At 37.5% G+C, this 18,803-nt stretch overlaps 1 protein-coding gene across 6 annotated transcripts in view; it reads right to left on the reverse strand.

Moving 5' to 3' along the window:
- Nucleotides 1-609: 609 nt before the first annotated feature.
- The window catches only part of ankhd1 (ankyrin repeat and KH domain containing 1), a 173,703-nt gene continuing 155,509 nt past the window's right edge, over nucleotides 610-18,803 (reverse strand). For 2 of the 6 annotated variants that reach the window (XM_069898568.1, XM_069898565.1), the window contains 7 exons: nucleotides 14,852-15,001; nucleotides 10,188-11,821; nucleotides 8,074-8,265; nucleotides 6,195-6,449; nucleotides 5,929-6,104; nucleotides 2,171-2,335; nucleotides 610-1,140 (listed from right to left, as the gene is read on the reverse strand). In XM_069898568.1, coding sequence (XP_069754669.1) covers nucleotides 1,081-1,140; nucleotides 2,171-2,335; nucleotides 5,929-6,104; nucleotides 6,195-6,449; nucleotides 8,074-8,265; nucleotides 10,188-11,821; nucleotides 14,852-15,001 — 2,632 coding nt within the window. In that variant the 3' untranslated portion in view covers nucleotides 610-1,080. Of the gene's footprint in view, nucleotides 1,141-2,170; nucleotides 2,339-5,928; nucleotides 6,105-6,194; nucleotides 6,450-8,073; nucleotides 8,266-10,187; nucleotides 11,822-14,851; nucleotides 15,017-18,803 lie in introns of all 6 variants that reach the window. The other 4 variants (XM_069898567.1, XM_069898564.1, XM_069898566.1 and 1 more) reach the window with 2 other exon arrangements.

The raw sequence follows: 18,803 nt of genomic DNA on the forward strand, positions 1-18,803 counted from the left end.
GTTGGAAAATAGTCCATCTTGCTCACAGTATCACGTCATGAGAATATTTAGCCAAAATGTTAGTTCTATTACTGCTTCTGAAATCAATCGTGTTGCCTGCTCTAATATCGTCCCTGCATTCAGTATTTGCTCTTATCCTCAAAGTCATCAGAGAAGACACAGACAAGCTCAGGAAGAGACAGCAGATTCTAATCAGTATGGCAGTGATGTATTAGACTATCAATATTTATTCAGCACACATGATCCGAAATAAGAGTGATTACTAACCTAAATAACAAAGACAATGAAGAAATTTAGTCCCTGCAAGGGTATATTCTAACCTTTGATAAATTTTTCAGATTTACTAACTTCCATCAAAGTGAATATATCTATCAATGTGAAAAATTAATCTTAAGTCTACTTGTCCATAAAAAAAATCAGAATGTTCTTAAAATATCATCCTGACTTTAGCAAAAATACAGAAACAATTTAAAAAAATCAAGATGGTTTTGTCTTGTGCATCTGTAATTGTATGTTATTATGCATTTAATGTTTTTGTAATCTTTATTTCGACCACAAAATTGTAGTTGAAATTTTAATCTTAACGGTTAACAATAAAGACACTAAAAGTGAGGTACTGTTCATTTTTATTGAATATTAAGGTAAATATTTCACATTAATACAGGCTACATAAAGTAGAGCCACTATACGACATGAAATTTACTCTTGTTTTAACCCTTTTTTAGTATGTAAACAATTATACATGTATTTACCACTCTAAAACATCTGGATTAATTCACATAATTATCTAGTCCTCGGCTGGATACAAGCAGTTTACAGTTACTGTTTAGCCAGCAGCACGAGAATAGTCTGTCCCAAGTCTTAAGTCAAAATGGCTAAACTAACCAGAGAACTGAACCTGCTATGCAGGTGATCACTTTGTTCATAGACAGTGGTAAATCAATTAAGTTCATGCGTAACCGCCCACAGAATTTCAGTTAGGCACATCAGAAAAATTTTGTCCTGTTAATTTCTTCCCAGATCAATTTAGTTTCAATCTCAGAAAGACACCTCAGGAACTTGTGGGCATGCTTGCGTCCTCTAGTTGACATGGTTCAGATGCACATTACTAATATGTGGCGCCCAGGTTCCAGGCCACACCTGTAAAAGTGAATTAAAACTGAATATTTAATAGATCTATAACCTTGTGGATAATTGCAAGTAGTGTAGAATAAAACAATAATCCATGTAAATCAATTCCATCATGTCTTGCAGTTAGAGTGGCTTTTACATTTAAAAAAAAGGAAAATTATAAACTATTCAAAACAGACAAGAATGGGTGTGTATTAGGGATTTTTTTTTAAACTTGTTAATGACTATTTGCACTCTCCCATCCCTGTTAGATATATTTGTTTTCTAAATAGTTATTTGCTTTGTTCTTTAATCACCTGAGCAAACCTTAAATGCCCGTTGCAGTGCAACAGCCAACTTCCTATCATGTCAGTAGTATAAAAAAATGAAACTAGGCTCAGACCATTTTGTTGACAAGCAAAGGATACCAAATGACTAAAATTTAACATCACCAAACATGATGAATACCAAACTGTGAAAATATACTATGCAATGGTCAGTGGGACTAGGAGGATGGGGATTTGTTCCGGCATGGACTAGTAGGGCCAAACTGGCCTTTTCTGTGCTGTATATGGTTATATGATGAACAATTACTCAAATTTTAACAAATCTTTAGAGCATTTAATTTTATTCAGCAAGAGACAAAAGGCAAGTTGACAATTTTTGTACAACAACAGAGCCAAATATCCAGAAACTTGTCTTGTTATAGTTCAAAAGAGTGGCATAAAAACTTAAAATTTTCTAAAATTTAAAATTCATTCAGGATGGATTTCACCTAAAAAGCTTGACCTGCAGAGTTCCAAACAGAAATCAGCCATACAGATTGCAGTGTCATTTTCACTTTTCAGATCTGGAAGTTGTCAGTCTTAAAGAACCCCATAGAGGAGAAGAAAAATGTGGTTTGAGGTAGTGAAGGAACACATCTTCAGGGTCTCATACCACAAATCCACTGTATGATTTTCCCCATCTACGCATTTTCAATTTTAACTGGAATGAAACTTATAACTAAATTACGAAATCCCATATTAACCAAGTGCACAAAGTTGATTTTTATTCTTACCTGTTGGGGGTCAGCATTCTCAGAGGAGTTTGTGACAACCTTTATCATTGGATTCCAAGCAGGATCTGTAGCATGAAGTCCATTATAAAGAGGTGCCCCAGGGCCATCAGCCAATTGTGGATGTGGTGGAATCATGGCATTCCCATACATGGAAAGTGGCAAGCCCTGCTGAAAAGAAAAAGTAGTTCCAAGTTTCACAAAATAGCCACTTGTTAAAATCAGTTTTGTTTTTACGCCATAATACATAATATTTTGAAAGGCTGTAGCTCAGCAGTTGTTCCCCATCTAAACAACAGTGTATTCATTTGCACAGAAGGTAGAATACTAAGATTGATCCTCTATGATGAACCACAACTAAAGCATCAAAAGTAACTACAGACTGTTAGGACAGTTTGAAACCTGTCCACAACAAAAAAAAAGTCGAGACATTCAATTGAAGACATTCTTGATTCACTTCATCTTTCTCAGACCAGTGCACAATTTTTCACTCCCACTGCACAAAGACCAGGATAGATCTCAATACCATTTTTCGGAAACACTAGTTGAATGATATGACCAATTCTAAACTTATCTCGTTATTAAGAAACTAATAACCAGAAGTATTTTTTTGCAAAGTAGATTTGGTACTGACAAATATTTTCTCCAAGCTTCCTTGGATACTTAAAACCCGCCATGGTTGGAATACTGCTATTTTTGACATTTTAAATCATTTGAATAGGATTCTGTTGAAAGGAGACACAGAAATGTTAATGGATGCATTTCAGTGATGTAATTACATGCACATAATAAAGTTAAAATCAACATCCTTCACCCTCAGAATTAAAACATATTCCAAGAGAACTTTGCAAGCACGGTCAAGCTAACATCTATGGAAGGGGAAACACAGAAATGCTGGAGGAACTCAGCAAGTCTTGCAGCATCCATAGGAAATGAAGATATATAACCAACCTTTTGGGCCTGAGCCCTCCTTCAAGGTACAAGTAAAAAGCAAACTCTAATAAAGAGCTGAATTCAATTAATATTGAGTTGTGGTCAACATGAGACAGGGAAAACATTTATTATTAATCCCTGATTAGCAGGCTTTCTTCCTTGTCTATTTCAGTTCGGGGGTGGGGGGTGGAATTCCAAATTGAAATTGGATTTGTTTGACAAATAAAATTAAGACAGTGTAGAATTTGGAAGTAAATCTTAATTGCATTCATCATATTCTGCTTCCATTGTTTTGTGAAGTGCTGGCATATACCTCTTTCTTTTTCTTGATTAAAGAGCCTCAATATCTCATAAGCCAGGATTCCTACTCCTGTCAGCTTTGCCCTTTATTATAACAGGATGCTGGAGTGTTGTGGCATGCACAGCATTTACTTAGAGAGCATGGTTAAAGGCCTATTTAAATCGGCATAACCTTTGATGATGGCCAACTGCGGCATTAATTAAAAGCACCAAACAAGATCCTAATAAAATTCACAAATTAAATCCTAGTTGTGACCTATGGATAGACTATTTACCTTGCATGCTCTCTTAATAATAATGAGAATATTAACACTTGTATTCCACTTTTAAAAGGAAGATAACCCAAAATGATAAGGTGGAGAGAGCTACTAATGTCTGGTCTCAAACTGAGATACACTGCCATTACATGCCCCATAGATGAGCAGTAGTAATGTCATCCTTTCTACCAATCTAATCTTAGACTGCTCGCTTATACCTTTTGGAGCACTTTCACTTGTAGAATTCCCTAACATATGAGAAATCATTAATTAATTGTCATGTCTGCCAAAGTACAGTGAAGAAGTTGTTTTGCATGCTATCCAGCAAGTCTATCCAAACAAGTAAAGAAAACTTCTTTCCTTCTCACGCTGCGCGATTTCAACAAGTTCTGTGCTTGTTTGTCCATCCTCTAAATTTTATATTTCCCTATAAATATTCCTATCCGTGGTCATAATTTCCTTTAAATCATTACCCAAGGTAGGAAGATATAGTCAAAAACAAGGCTATCTTTGACAAGTATTAATCTCTAACATGCTTCTTTTTTTGCCCATATATTACTAATAATAACTCTCCGGGCGGAGAGTTGTGGGTGGCGGCCACGGTCCGGGCACAGGGAGAGCGGCGGCGGCCTCGGCCCCGGTCCGGGCAGTATGGACCAACCTAAGAGGGGAGGCAGACCCCGCCAGCCCGGGTAAGAAACCTGCATAGGAGAAGGTCACTCCGATATAAAACCTACGACCCAAGGACCTCGCTGCCACGTCCCAGCTTGCTTGGCCACGGCACACGAACCATGGGTGTAAAGGGTGGGGCCAGTACTGCGCGCACTGCACTCCACCTAAAAGCTCCTTTGCGCAGGCCCGAGGACAGGTCCACGTCCTCCCCCTCCACGTCCTCCCCCTCCACGTCCTCCCCCTCCACGTCCTCCCCCTCCACGTCCTCCCCCTCCACGTCCTTTAAATCTTCGTCCACGAAGCCAAGCCAAAGATTACTAATAATATGAAATGCTGATAAAATTTCAACTTGGGAAAAAAACTTTATCTGATAAGACATTATTACAAGACATTCTCAAAAGATGGAGAAAAGGTATAAAATAACGAGATGAAACCACTACATTGTCAAAGAGAGGATGACAGAATAAGAAATATGCAGTGGATGGATTCTTGCTGACTAGAATTAAAATACAGAAAAATATTGAAAACTATTATAGAGATATCTGTGTACGCAGTATCTCTATGATGGTAAAATGTAGTGATAAAATAGACATGTAGGAAAGACAAAAGGGATTTAAAGGGAGTTCATAAAATATGTAAATCTTGACAGAATTGAGGTTACATTTGCTCATTTTAAGATATTCATATGAGCAAGGAGAGGTGATGTTATCTTTTGTACTGAACAATTTGTCATATTTAGTAAACGGCCTGACTGCATAGATAACATTGGACAGCAATTTTGCTTCTTGAAAATTTTTGGATATATTTTATGGATTTTGGGCGCTGATCACAAAAATCACCTTAAATTTGACAAGTATAGGTACATAGTTCATTAAAATGCCATTGAAAAAGCTACAAAAAAGCCCAGAACTTAATTGTAACCTTTATGTTTAGGGAACCTGTTTAGAAATGGCAAATGAACCCTGGTTAGATCACACTTGGGATGCAGAAAACAGAACAAGCTATATCTTTAGAGGGAGGCCATCACAGATCCATGAGAATATTAGCATCTGAAACGTTAAAGTCCTGGAAGTTAAAAGGTTAAGGAACGATCTGATGAAATTTCAGAACTGGCAGGGTATTGAAGTGCAAATATTTCCATCATATGATTTTTCCAATTCCATGGTTTTGACCAAAGCATCTTTGTAACCTTGGTCTGCTTTGTCTGATTTCTTTCCTCTAAATGGCCTCAAAATGATTCTCAACCTAAAGGGTGTTATATAAATGCAAGCAATTATTAACAAAAACGTCCTGTTTTAAAACTTTTTTTTGCATATCCAAAGTAAATCAAAGTCACTATTCCATAAATCAGACAGAAAATCAATTAGCCAACAAGCTTATGTTTATGCTCCACATTAATATTTAAATAAGCAGTCTTGACATAATGTATGTATTGTTGCTCTGAGGTATAAGTTGGTAATAAAACAGTTTGTTCAGAATATGCCAAATTAATTTTGAGGCAACTGCAATTTAACCACTCAATTTACAGTTTATGGTTATCACACATATTCCTGCTTCATTATTTACTCAAAAAAATTAAATCAAGCGAGTTTGACAAACCTTGTTATAATCCATGAAATTGCTTGGCACTGGCTGATGGAATGTGTTTGAAGGTGCCACAATTCCAGTATCATCTCTTTCCAATGTCTGATGTTGAGAAAATGAAGATGGGTCTGATATAGATTGATGCATTAAATGACCACCCATCACACCCTGTGACCAACCAGATACACCATCTAGAAGACACATAAATTTCAAGAGTTTTCATTTTTAAAAAAAATCACTGTTGCCTTTATTTTTAACATATAGTAATGACTAATCCTCACCTGAATTATTGCTAACACCAAAGGACCAGATCCCTCCTTGTCCTACAGGTGTTGTCAGGTTACCACCCATCATAGTGGAAAGTGGCGTCATAGAGCCAGTCTGCCTAATGCGAGCTGACCTTTCCGTTCCAATAGGCGGTGGTACCTTCCGATCCTGGTTTGCATTACAGGATTTTGGTTGGCCCAAGGAAGGAGGTGCAGAAGCAGCAGACAAAGGTGAAGACGCTCCAGAAGAAACTGATGGAGGGGATTCACCTACATGGAAATTTTAATTTAAAAAGTTACACTAATAATTTGTAAGACCATTAACATAGTAGCTCTTTTTTCCAACAACAGTGGTCTATTAGATTTTTCAACTATAAATTCTGAACCATACCCACTAAAATCTCACTCACAACAAATAACTTGGAGGGTAAGCTATATACCAATTACTTTTAACCAAGATAATAAGTTTCAGTGTCAACCTTGCAATGATTATCTATTCTAATATTAACAACATTTCACATTTAATCAAATAATAAGCCTGGAGATGCAAAGACACATCCTTCAAATGTTTTTCAGAATTTTTTTTTTTACTCATTTTGTCAACAGTCAAAATGTTGTGAAAAGATGAAACATTGCCACAAGAAATCTGGCACAAATCTTTTCTAGTGCTATTTTCTTAATCAAAATAGATTTTTCATTTTGCCACTTTTGTTTTCATTTTTTTCATTTTGTTACTTTTGCAACAGAAAAACTTTGGTATTAAGCTTAAAGATTAAACTATCTAATATACTACGGCTTGAGACAATGCTTAATATATCCATACACAATTCAGAAAAGCTTTATAAGTAGCATATTATTTATTCCAGGGGATTGAGAAAATGCAAATAAAAGGTAAACGAAGAAACTGTTTATATCAATGTGATATTCATGTTCAGGTAATAAATGTTACATTACCTACAATCCTGAAGTACAGTTATTTTAAGGAACCCAGAAAGTACAAGGAAATCTCATGACCAGAACTTCTTTTTGTATTTTACCTAAAGCTTTATTTTTCAAAATCAATAATGAGTCTCTGAAACAGCAGCTGGATTGGTAGAAGGAGTAGCTAATTAGAAATGTCGAGGTTCAGTCACCACAATGTGTTGCAATTTGCCATCTTTCAAAACACAAAGACATCATCAAATTTATCTCACCAGGAAGAGTTCCTGGGAAGCTCTTTGGAACATTTTATTGCATTAATTAACATTAAATATAGTTATTTAATATCTGACTTTCTTCATTGAGGTTAATCTTCTAATATTGTTATTAGCCAACAATGAATCTTTAGAATTCTACCTCCTCCAATTCCACAGCTGAAGACTAAAAAAGTATTCAAGTCATTTCAACAACACTGCCACTCATTATTTTCCTCAAAGCTGGATAGGCATAAAATAAGGACATTTTTGAAATGTGGGCACTAATACAAGGTGTTAAACAACTCACCAATATTGAAAACAAGACTTTACTCATTTATATAAAGTGTCAAACGATTTATTTATGTGAAACATTTACTCAAGAAACAATGAAAGACTAAGGTATAATTTTATCAGTAGGCAGTTTAGTTTTCATTGTGTATATATAGAGATTATAAAATTATCAAAGTCACCAAGATAAATGGTCTTGGCAGAATGTTGAAAGTAAATGCCCCTAAAATCTATCTCAGGGTTCATGTACCATTTTAGTGTTGCACCTGTTTCAGTATTTTGGTTTGCAAAGTGAGCATCATGATTGTAGAAGACTGGGCCCCAGAGTTTTTACGAGTATAAATAATGACCAATGGATCCTAAATTGAGGAGTATAACTTCCCATGCCCAAAAACACCACTAAAATAGAGAAAGGATCAGCTTGTACATACATGTAGCTGGAGCAGTTGTTGAACTCCAAGGGTGTGGGGAAAAATGTTGTCTGCTGAAGCTAGGAGCAGGCATTCCTACAGGGGCTGGTCCTTGGACATACACCTGACTTCCAGTCATACTTGGAGCAAAACTCGTCATTGGGGTGGAAGAGGAAGAAATGGCATTGCCTGATGGGTCCATAGCAGACATTCCTTCAAAGACATTTTTAAAAAAAAGCACATGTAATGGAATATTTGAGAAATGCACATAATAAAAAGTGACTCATCGACAACTTGCACATTTCTCTTTAATAAAGGGGTAATAATTAGAATACAAGTGTGTTTCACTTAAATGTCTCACTGCAAAAAATGTTGAGAAAAATAGTCCTCATCAAAAAATTAAAAAGATATCCACATTAAAGTCAACTAAAAAGGGACTGATTAAAAAGGGGCACATCAAGCAAATTTTGTCTAGAACCATTGGGCACAAATGTCCAGCTTCTGCGATTGAGGAAAAAAATGACAATTAATTGAATGAGGAAGAGTTGGCTACCCTATGCATTGTTTGCTCTCCCATTCTATTGGATCATGGTTGATCCATCCCAACTTCCTTTCCTGTCTTTCTTGTTGATCTAAAGAGTCTAGTCTAGCCATCTCAATTTTGAAAATTAAAACTGACTTGTCCACTCTTAAGTAGGATCTGTCTTTCTACTGGTTTGGGGGGGTGGGGTGGTGGGTGGGTTGGGGGGGGGGGGGTGGTGGGAGCTGCTTCCCATTTTACTTCCTAATTTCAATTTTAATAGATCGCTTTTATATTCAGATAATTCCTCAGCATTCCTAAGTTAATAGATTACAAACCATGTTTATGTAACTTTCCTTTATAATTACCCTTAGAAATCTCAGATTGTATTCTAAGGACAAGAATCACACACAGCCCACAGGTCAAAGCTTCAAAAAGGCATTGTGGTCCGTTCTCAAGAAAATTCAGCACTCCCAACAACGACTGGAAGAATATTGCTCGACACCATTCATTCTTGAGTGCCAATGTTGAAGCAGTCACCATGAAGAACCACAAGAAATTCCAGGGTTGGTAAGTCTGAAACAGACTATACTCCAGCCTTCATAAGGAATTGGACCTGCAGCCACTGCAAGAATGTTTGACCTTCATAAAATAACACTTCATCCAGACTAATGCCATGCTTATTGACAAACTGGTTGACATGGGTTTGCTTCACCTTTCAAATACTGGCAATGTTAAAAGCTGGAAACATTCTGATGAATGTGTATTTATTCCATCAAAAGGTTTAAGAGGGGGTTAGAGTTTAGTACAGGAATGTATTTGGAGTATTTTTAGCTTGAAAGAATCCCTTACAGAATTGTACATTTCGAAATTCACTATTGCTTCTTACATCTTACTCCAGCCCTACAATACCATCCACCTCCTTACACAAACACAAATCTATAATCATGGGCGATTACAAAAAGCATTTACTACTAAAAAATGTTTCATGAGCAGCAAAGAAAATAAAATAATTTAACACTTATCAAGTTACTGAAATGATGCTAAATTTCAGTATGTACTGTTACAGAATATTTCAGCTTCCCCTAAACTATCACTCCACCCTCACACGGATAGTTCAAGTTTAAGGGAAGTGATATGTCAATAAACTTTGCAATTTAACATCAATTGTGATATTGCTTGACAAAAGAAAAGGGACGCAAGCTACCAAAGATTGCAAAAAGCACATCATACGCCAGATTCTTGTTCAGAAAATTGCTACCAGCTTTGTCATTCTTATAATTTAAGGAATCTGTTTATATACAGGGTAGTCACAAGAATCTCACAAATTCAAAATAGCCCATTTCCAAGATGGGCACTGGTGTCAAATGCAGAAAGTAATCCTAAATAATCCCATTTTAATAAATCATTGTCAGAGTAAATCTGGGGTGGGGGTGGGGGGTGGAAAAATATTGCAAAGATGAAAAGTAAATACAAGCTGGTAACATTTCAGAAAATTGACTGGCCAAGCTTCAAAGTATTTATGAAAGTTGTTTAGATCAATATCCTCAAAAAAAAACCAGATGAACCTGTAATAAACAACATTTTGGAAATCTATACTTTCTGTTCATCTCACCTGTTGGGCTTGATGTCACCCTTTGTGAAGGTGGCCTGAAACCAGGCGCCTTGGAATTATCATGAGGAAGCACTCCATCCAATTGTCCAAGTACAGAACTGCCCATGTAGTTAGAATGTCCACTGAATGTTGGATCTTGAGTTGGCCGTGAAGGCAATGGGCAACTTCCCCACACGTGATTTGCTGACATCTGGGTATTGTCAAAGAAACTGTTGAAAGGGCTGAAGAGAGCTGCAGAGCCAAAATTTGGAGGCAGGGATTTGCTTCCTGGGTTTGCATGAATCTGAGAAACATTCAGCATGCCAAGTGCAGATGAAAGCTGCATTGAAGGTACGCCATGCTGCTTCATTGGATCTTGTGTAGAAACCATTGGAACTGGGTTTGGAACAAAAACAGATTGTGGCTCTTGCTGGACTAAGGGATAGAAAGGAGCACCAGGTTGAATTCTGTGTGATACTTGAGGAGAAGCTGCAGCTAACTGAGGTAAAGAGTTGTTGGTCTGAACATTAGGACAAGCTGACATCGTCACAGGGCGAGTAGATGGTAGACTGCTTGGAACCACTAATCCATGATCTGGATTTGAAATATAAGGCTTCTGCAAGGTAGGTCGAATATCTGAGGAGCTACGGCTTGGAATTTGTGGCAGAATGCTGGGAAGGGATGAGGTTGGTTGTATTCCTATAGCTCCTGAATTACTGTTGCTTGAAGAGCTGCTGCAGACATTTGAAAGTGCGCATTGGCTCCCTGCTGGTTGATCTGTGGTAGTCACCTCTTCCTTTGATGTGGTAAATGATTCATTCTTAGTCAATGACGTGGACTGTTGGGAAGGTTGTGCAACAAGTGGTGGAGGTGGTGGCGGAGTAGGTGGTTGCCCATTGCTCACTGATACAGTTGAACTTGTCGGCAATGAACAGGAACTGCTTGTTACAGCTGAAGTCACAGATATGGTGTTAGTTTTATTGACCGAAGTGAAGAGTTGTTTTCTAGCTGATGGAGTTGGACTGCTTGTGACACACAGAGACTGTGTAGTGAAAGTTGGAGAACTTACAGCCACAGAAGGAGAGTTGATGGAAGCTGAACTACCACTATCAGCATGTACAACGTTGCCACCTTGGTTTGTGAGACGAGTCGTATTATGTTTTGGTGAACTATTGGCACTTCCAGGACTTACAGGTCTCACTGGGAATGGACCCCAAGTGTTTGGCGATGGAGAGAAGGTTCCTCCAAAATGTGCCATGGGTAACCGTGGGTGCCGAATCTGTTGGATGGTTTGAGCAGCTAGCAAAGCATGTGCTAACTGTGGATGTGAATAAGCCAAAGGAAGTGAGACCGAAAACGTAGGGCGCATATTGTTTGATACAATATTTTTACCAGATTTGTTAATGGATTGTAATGATGCAGATGGTGGCGTAGCCAGAGAAGCTGCGGAAGACGATGACATCATTGAAACGGTTATTCTATTTCCTGCAGTTGTTGTACTAGCTGTACTTGTGGCAGCTGTAGACCCCATTCTGGTGTTGGTTGTAACACTTTTGATATGATTCCGAGGAATCAAATCTTCTAGTTCCTTTGCAGGATCCTGAATTAGTGCATTAATTAGCTGCACTGCATGTCTTGTTGATTCTGTGCCTCCTCTGTAAAGAGCAAAATAGAAAGATTCATTTTTGGAGAAAATTTGTTTAGATTCATCAGCTTTGGTTGTGGCTTAATTGGATTTTCAAAATCATCTCAGTTCAGTGGTTAAAGGAGAGAAACAGGCAGACAGTTATTGGCCAGTTAGTCTAATATTGGTAATTGAAAATACTTGAATCCATTTTTAAAGTAATAACAGGAGAACATTTAAAAAGACTGAAGGGAATCAAGTAGAATCAATATGATTTTATCAACAGGAAACCCTGTTTTAAAAATATGCTCGAGCTCTTAGGATGTAACAGAAATGATCAAGGAGATCTCGTAGATGTGGTGCTTTTGGATTTCAATGGACATTCAATGAGATGCAACATAAAAGTAATATATAAATGCTCAGGTTTAAAACAAAGCAAAAAGGATTAAGAAGCTATTTTTGACAGTAACTTTTGGGGTGAAATCGAGATCAGGGCTGGAGCCTAACTTCAGGCTTTATTACTGACTTAGTACAATGTGGTAAAATATACTGACGTTACAAAGATAGATGGCTAGCAAATTGTAAGAAGAGGGGCAGCATGGTTGGCGTAGTGGTTAGCGCAGCACCTTTACAGCGCCAATGATTGGGACGAACCTCTAATCTCGTGCCGCCTGTAAAGAGTTTAAACATTCTCCCCGTGTCAGCGTGGGTTTCCTCCCACCATTGAAAACGTACTGGGGTGTAAGTTGGGCAGCATGGACTTGTGGGGTGAAATTGCATGTTACCTTGCCATATGTCTAAAAAGGTGGCACACAATAATATAATGTTTAAGTGAGAGATCAAGTTCGCCAATTAAATATGATGAGAAATGAAAAGTTATACACTTTTTGAATAATAAAAATGCAATTATTTATATATGTAGACTACAAAATGCAATGGGGGAAAAATTGAATTTGGTGGTCCAAGTGCATCAAACAAAAAAATGTACATTGCTATTAAGTTATTCAGAAGGTTAAAGAAATATTGGCCAAGGAATATAGAATACAAAAAGATGGACTAGAAGATCTGCACCTGAAGTACTGCCTATTGTTTTCTCCACTAAATTAAGGAATGATATACTTGCATTGTAGGTAATGCAAATGTGGTTCACTTGGTTGATTGTTGAGATATGAAGAGAGATTGACCCCAAATTTATTGGAGCTTTAATCAAGGAAAGGTAACCTGAAAGAAACTGGATTCTAAGGAGGATGTTGAAAGGATGTTTTGCCCAGTGAGGTTATTCAGATCTAGCGCTTACCCCATTTAAGACAGCGATAACAATTTCTTCTCCCAAGAGGACATGAATCTTCTGAATTTTCTAACCCAGAGAGCTAATGAGATGGAGTTATTGAACATATGGTGTTTAATGGTACCATTTCATAAGCATTTTGGGTTAGAGATTCCAGAGTCCAATGGTTAACTGCAAAAGAGTCAACAGGCATCGGGAAAGAACAGAAAAATAACAATGAGGCCAATACTGGAACAGTCATGAGGTTACTGAATAGCAGACATTCATTTTGTTTCTTATAATTGTTGGCTAGAAGTAATTAAAAGCACATTTCACATTTTGTACAACATTAAATGAGAATCAACACCAACCAAATAAATTCAAGGGAAGACCAATGCTTGAAGGGACTTAGATATACTACTTCAGACATTTTCATGAGAAAGATGCCCAAAGGCATTAAATCAATCTCCAGTTTTCGTTAGACTTTTTCCAGCTCTCCAACCCCTTCTCTATTCAGAGAGCTATCCCTTCCCCCATCACCTCAGCTTTTTTCTCTTCTACCCTTCCACAAAAATCCACCTCTTCTTGTTCCTCCCTCCCTAACCTTATTCCTCCAGCACCTGCCTGCTTTTTGCTCATACCTTGCTGAAGGCTCAGGCTCAAAATGTGGTTACACTTTGATTCCTATAGATGTAGCATGACCTACTGAGTTTCTCCAACATTACTGTATATTGTACAATGTACACTACTATTGCATTGTATTATTTTGGTGGTCTTTTTTACTTTATAAATGGTGACTTTTGGATTTGAAGTGAAGAAATTTCTTTGTCAGTGCCCAAAATCAATTCATAAATGATAAGAATGCCAAAAAGATTATCCTATCCAATGGAAATAATTTCATTGTAGTATTTAAGTTACTGGTTAGAAAGCATAAATGCTGTAATTCCAGGCAAAATTAAGATATGCCATGAAAATGATAACTGCAACATTAAGCCACCATCTTTAGTTCCTGTGAAGTAATTTGTTCTCTTCGTACCTGCAACTGGAGGAGTTGCTTTCATAACTCATCTTCAGGGTCATATCAATCCCATCATGGAATTATTTCCTATATAAATACTTTTCATCACCTCTTTAAATTCCTCAAAGCTGTACAATAATTTGGTAGGGTCATTTCACTTCTAGCCAAATAGAAAATGGATCAAGAAAGATAAAAGTCACTAATAAATTAAATATGGAATTCAGGAAAAAAAACTTCAGGGCCAATGAAATGGTTAGATTTGGAACACAGGATAATTGAGGCTAATAGTACAAATGAATTCAAAGGAATCAAGCATTGGATAGAATAAAAATCTTTTCAACAACAAAATACCAATATGGATGTATTAGCTTACTTCTGTGCTCTTAACATCCAGCAAAATATACATGAGCACCAAGTTTAAATTTTCTATCATTTAAGAATGAGTGACCAAACACAGCAGAAAAGTGTGGAATCAAATAAAATCAATGTGGAGACCAACATTTGTTCATGGGAAGAGTAAACAAATAAAAATACTGAAATGAGTTTTAAAGACAAACTTCAAAGATATGAATTTCCTTCAGAGATTTGCAAGCTTTTAAGAACTCCAGCCATCAACATGAAACATCAACATTAGAATAATCAAACAAATAACATCACTGATCAAGTTAAATGTCACAGAAATTATGCAGAATTCTTCCAGCTTGAACATTACCACAAAGGTCCACACAGGTTTTTTGTCCTTTGTCTTCATTGATTCTAGCAAAAGATCCAGTTACCTTATTGTGATCATTCGTTCTCCATTTTTGTCTTTTTGCTTGTCAACATCAATGTGTGCACCAGTAACATCTTGGATAGCAGTTATATTGCATCCCCCTCTTCCCATTATCCTTGATACAACCGACGCTGGTACAGATAATTTCTTTGACCTGGTTAAAGCAACTCTATATAAAAATCATAAAATTCTCAATATATATCATTTCAATTTTGCATTTTCACATACAATCCCCACCCCCTCCCCCATAAAGCAACTTATGCTAGGATATGGAAACCAAGACACTTGCAGTCCTTGGTAACATATCAATAACATATTCCTCACATATACACTTATGACATGAATACTAGATTACTCAAACACATCTAAATTTTGTCTCACCATACATACGTATTTTCCATTAAATGTTAATAAGAATTAATACTGGTTAATAACCTCAAGACAAGGAATCGAAGACAAATTTGAAGCATCTTCAATGATGCCACCGGTTGATTTATTGGTTATGGAGTAAATCTGAAGCATCCTGACATGCATGCTAAATACTACACAATTGTTTAAGTTAGAGTACCTCAAAGCAACTGAAGGCATAACAAACTTCCATTAAAACCATGAGTGCTTCTAGATAATGCATTTTTAAATTTCAGTTCAAAACAATGGCCTAATTACATATCTCATGGCATGGTATGGAAACAATTTGCAGCAATTATATTATTGTATTAACCAACATTCACTCATCCATAAAGGTGATCATAACCTGGTTAAATTGTTTTATTTGTGAATTTCAATCATATTTGTTTATAAAATTTTACTGAAACTAGTGATTTTCAAACATACTAGTTATTACAATAGGATAGGTTGAATCATCTTATAGGAAGATCATCTCTACATTCTGATTATTTGATTGGTTTTGCAAAGTCAGAAATGTTCCTGAGCCCATGGACATCTAAAAACAGATGAACTGTTCTCAATGTACCAGGTATAACGCAACAAATAGATTTGAATGATAATGACTGTCATTTACAGAGAGGTGTTGAGTCCCAGCAAGGGCACCTTCTCCACCAGCCTTTGGGGAATGACCATGTTAAACACCGAGCTGAAGTCAACGAGCAGCAGCCTGGCATGAGGCACCGTTCTCTCGGTGGGTCAGGACGGAGCGGAGAGACAAAGTGAAATGGTTCCATCTGTAGGCGAAATGAAATGGGTACTGTCTCTGCAAGGTGCGCTTTAATGCGTTCCATCATCAGATGCTCGAAGCATTTCATAATGGTGGTCAGTGCCATGGGGCGGTAGTCATTAAGGCCTGCTACCATTGCCTTCTTTGGTATCAAGTTGATGGTGGCTGTTTTGAAATTCACGTGGACGATGGACTACTGCATTGATGTGTTGAGGATGTCCATAAATACCTGTCATTTAGTCTGCGCAGTCCTTCAGTATCCGACCAGCTATACTGTCTGGTCCTGCTGCACTGAGTGGGTTCAGCTTGGATAGGATCCTCCTCACCTCAGCTTCACTGCGGACACAGAACTTTCTTCGGCATCAACCCATTCTTCTCATTGAACTAGAATGGAAGAACTGTCGTCTGACTCTCAAGGTTGTTTTATGGTCTGTTAGCTTTGATCCCTTGCCACATGTGACTTGTGTCGCTAGTGTCGCACGGTTGTTTATGGATCTTCTGTATGCACCCACACTTTGCTTTCTGGATTGCATGGGAGAGTTCAGCCCTGGCTGATTTTAGTATCAACTTGTCTCCTGATAGATGTTGAAAAGAAACTAATTTTGAACTTGGAGGTGCTGCTCTTCAGGCCTCTGTACCTTCTGCTCAAAGGTGGCAGTGATAAAAAAGGAAATGATCAAGATGATGGGGGTCCTTTATGATTTTGGCTGCCTTCTTGAGGCAGTGCCTCTCATAGATGTCTTCAATAGATGGGAGGTCAGAATCTGAAGTGGATGTGACTATGTTTGCTACAGGTGATCTAATGCAGAGTGCAGGGCTAGCAATAGGTGAACTGAAGTGCATCTGGGACCTTCCTAAGATAGGAGTTAATTCAGTCCATAATCTATTGCAAGAGATTGAACAGTACAACCTCTTTGACAAACCAAGACTTATGAATGTGTCTTTCAAAACAATAGCTTCATGCTATCATTCTCCATGACCAGAATCTGTGCAATATTAACCGACATTTCAGGCTTGAGCCCTTCTCAAAGTACCATGATGAAGGGCCAACTGAGTTTTTCCAGCATTGTATTTTTACTTCAGCCATGGTATCTGTAAATTTTTGTGTTTTACTTCTATGCAATATTCGTATTTAATTAATCTACAGGGGGGAAAATCTTGGACAGCATTACAGTTATGAAGTATTGTTGGCACCACAAAGGGTATCCAGTATACATTCAAATAATTGGACTGTGAATCCAGAGCCACTCTTCTGCAAAGCAAGATGATTCAACCAAAACTACTATAACTAAAATGCTTGAAAAATCACAATAGACTTTTTTAAAAGTTGAAACCTCTCACATGCATAAAATTAAGGTCAATTATGAAGCAGAAATAACCATAGCAGAGAATATTTGAAACATTAAAGGCAGATTTCTGTAAAGATGCATAAAATTCATAATTGTAATTTCATCACTCTTGCTTAACTTGACAAGAATAATACCCTGGCATTCGTCATCATTTAAAAATTTACTGGAAAGCACATTAATGTCCAAAACAGATTCACAAGGATGTTTGCAGGACTAGTGAGCTTAAATTAAAAGGGGAGGCTGGAACCTTTCTCCTTGGAATACATCAGGGACATTATGGAGGCTTATTAAATCATGAGGGACATTGATAAGGTAAATAATAGTCATGATATTTTTCCCAGGGTAGGGGATATTTAAGCTGAGAGGAGAAAAATTTAAAGGGGTCCAAAGGGCAAACTTTGAACACAAATGGGATATGGAATGAACTGCCAGACCATACCTCTCCCATCTATGTACCTGTCCAAATTTTTCTTAAATGTTAAAACTGAGCCTGCATTCATCACTTCAGCTGGCAGCTCATTCCATACTCCCACCACTCTGTGTGAAAAAATTCCCCAAAACTACTCCCTTTTAACCTTAACCCGCTCTTGTTTGTATCTCACCTAACCTCGATGGAAAAGCCTTCTTGCATTTACTCTTCACCCATTATAATTTGGTACATCTTTATCAAATCTCCCCTCATTCTTTAATAAAATCCTATCCTGTTTAACCTTTCCCTGTAACTCGGTTCCTCGTCCCAGCAACATCCCAGTAAATCTTCTCTGCTCTCTTTCAATTTTTTTGATATCCTTCCTGTAGTTAGGTGACCAAAACTGCATACAATAGTCCAAATTTGGCCTCACCAATGTCTTATACAACTTTACTATAACATCCCTATTCTTAAACTTAAATCTTATTTATAAAGGATATAACAAAAGCTCACTGTACAACTCAATCAACCTGTAAAACCACTTTCTGTACCTGTATTTCCAGATCCCTCAGTTCCACTGCACTCCTCAGTGCCCTACCATTCCATCCGCCAATTTTCCAGCAGGACCAGATCCCGCTGCTGTCCACTACATTTCCAATCTTTGTGTCATCTGGAAACTTGCTGATCCAATTTACCACCTTGTCCTTTATATCAATGAAATGGATGATAAATAACAATGGATCCAGAACCATTAGACACAGGCACTCCACTAGACACAGGCCTCCAGTCAGTGAGGCAATCACCCATTACCACTCTCTGGCTTCTCCCAGAAAGCCAATGTTGAATCTATCTCATCATGAATACCGAGTGACTGAACCTTGACTAACCTCCCTCGTGGGACATTGTCAGAGGCCTTACTAAAATCCATGTAGTCAATATACACAGCCTTTCCTTCATCAATTTTCCTGGTAACATCCTTAAAAAAACTACGTTAAACACAACCTACCATGCATAAAGCCACATT

Source organism: Narcine bancroftii, chromosome 9, assembly GCF_036971445.1.
Source record: "Narcine bancroftii isolate sNarBan1 chromosome 9, sNarBan1.hap1, whole genome shotgun sequence".
Classification (NCBI taxonomy): domain Eukaryota; kingdom Metazoa; phylum Chordata; class Chondrichthyes; order Torpediniformes; family Narcinidae; genus Narcine; species Narcine bancroftii.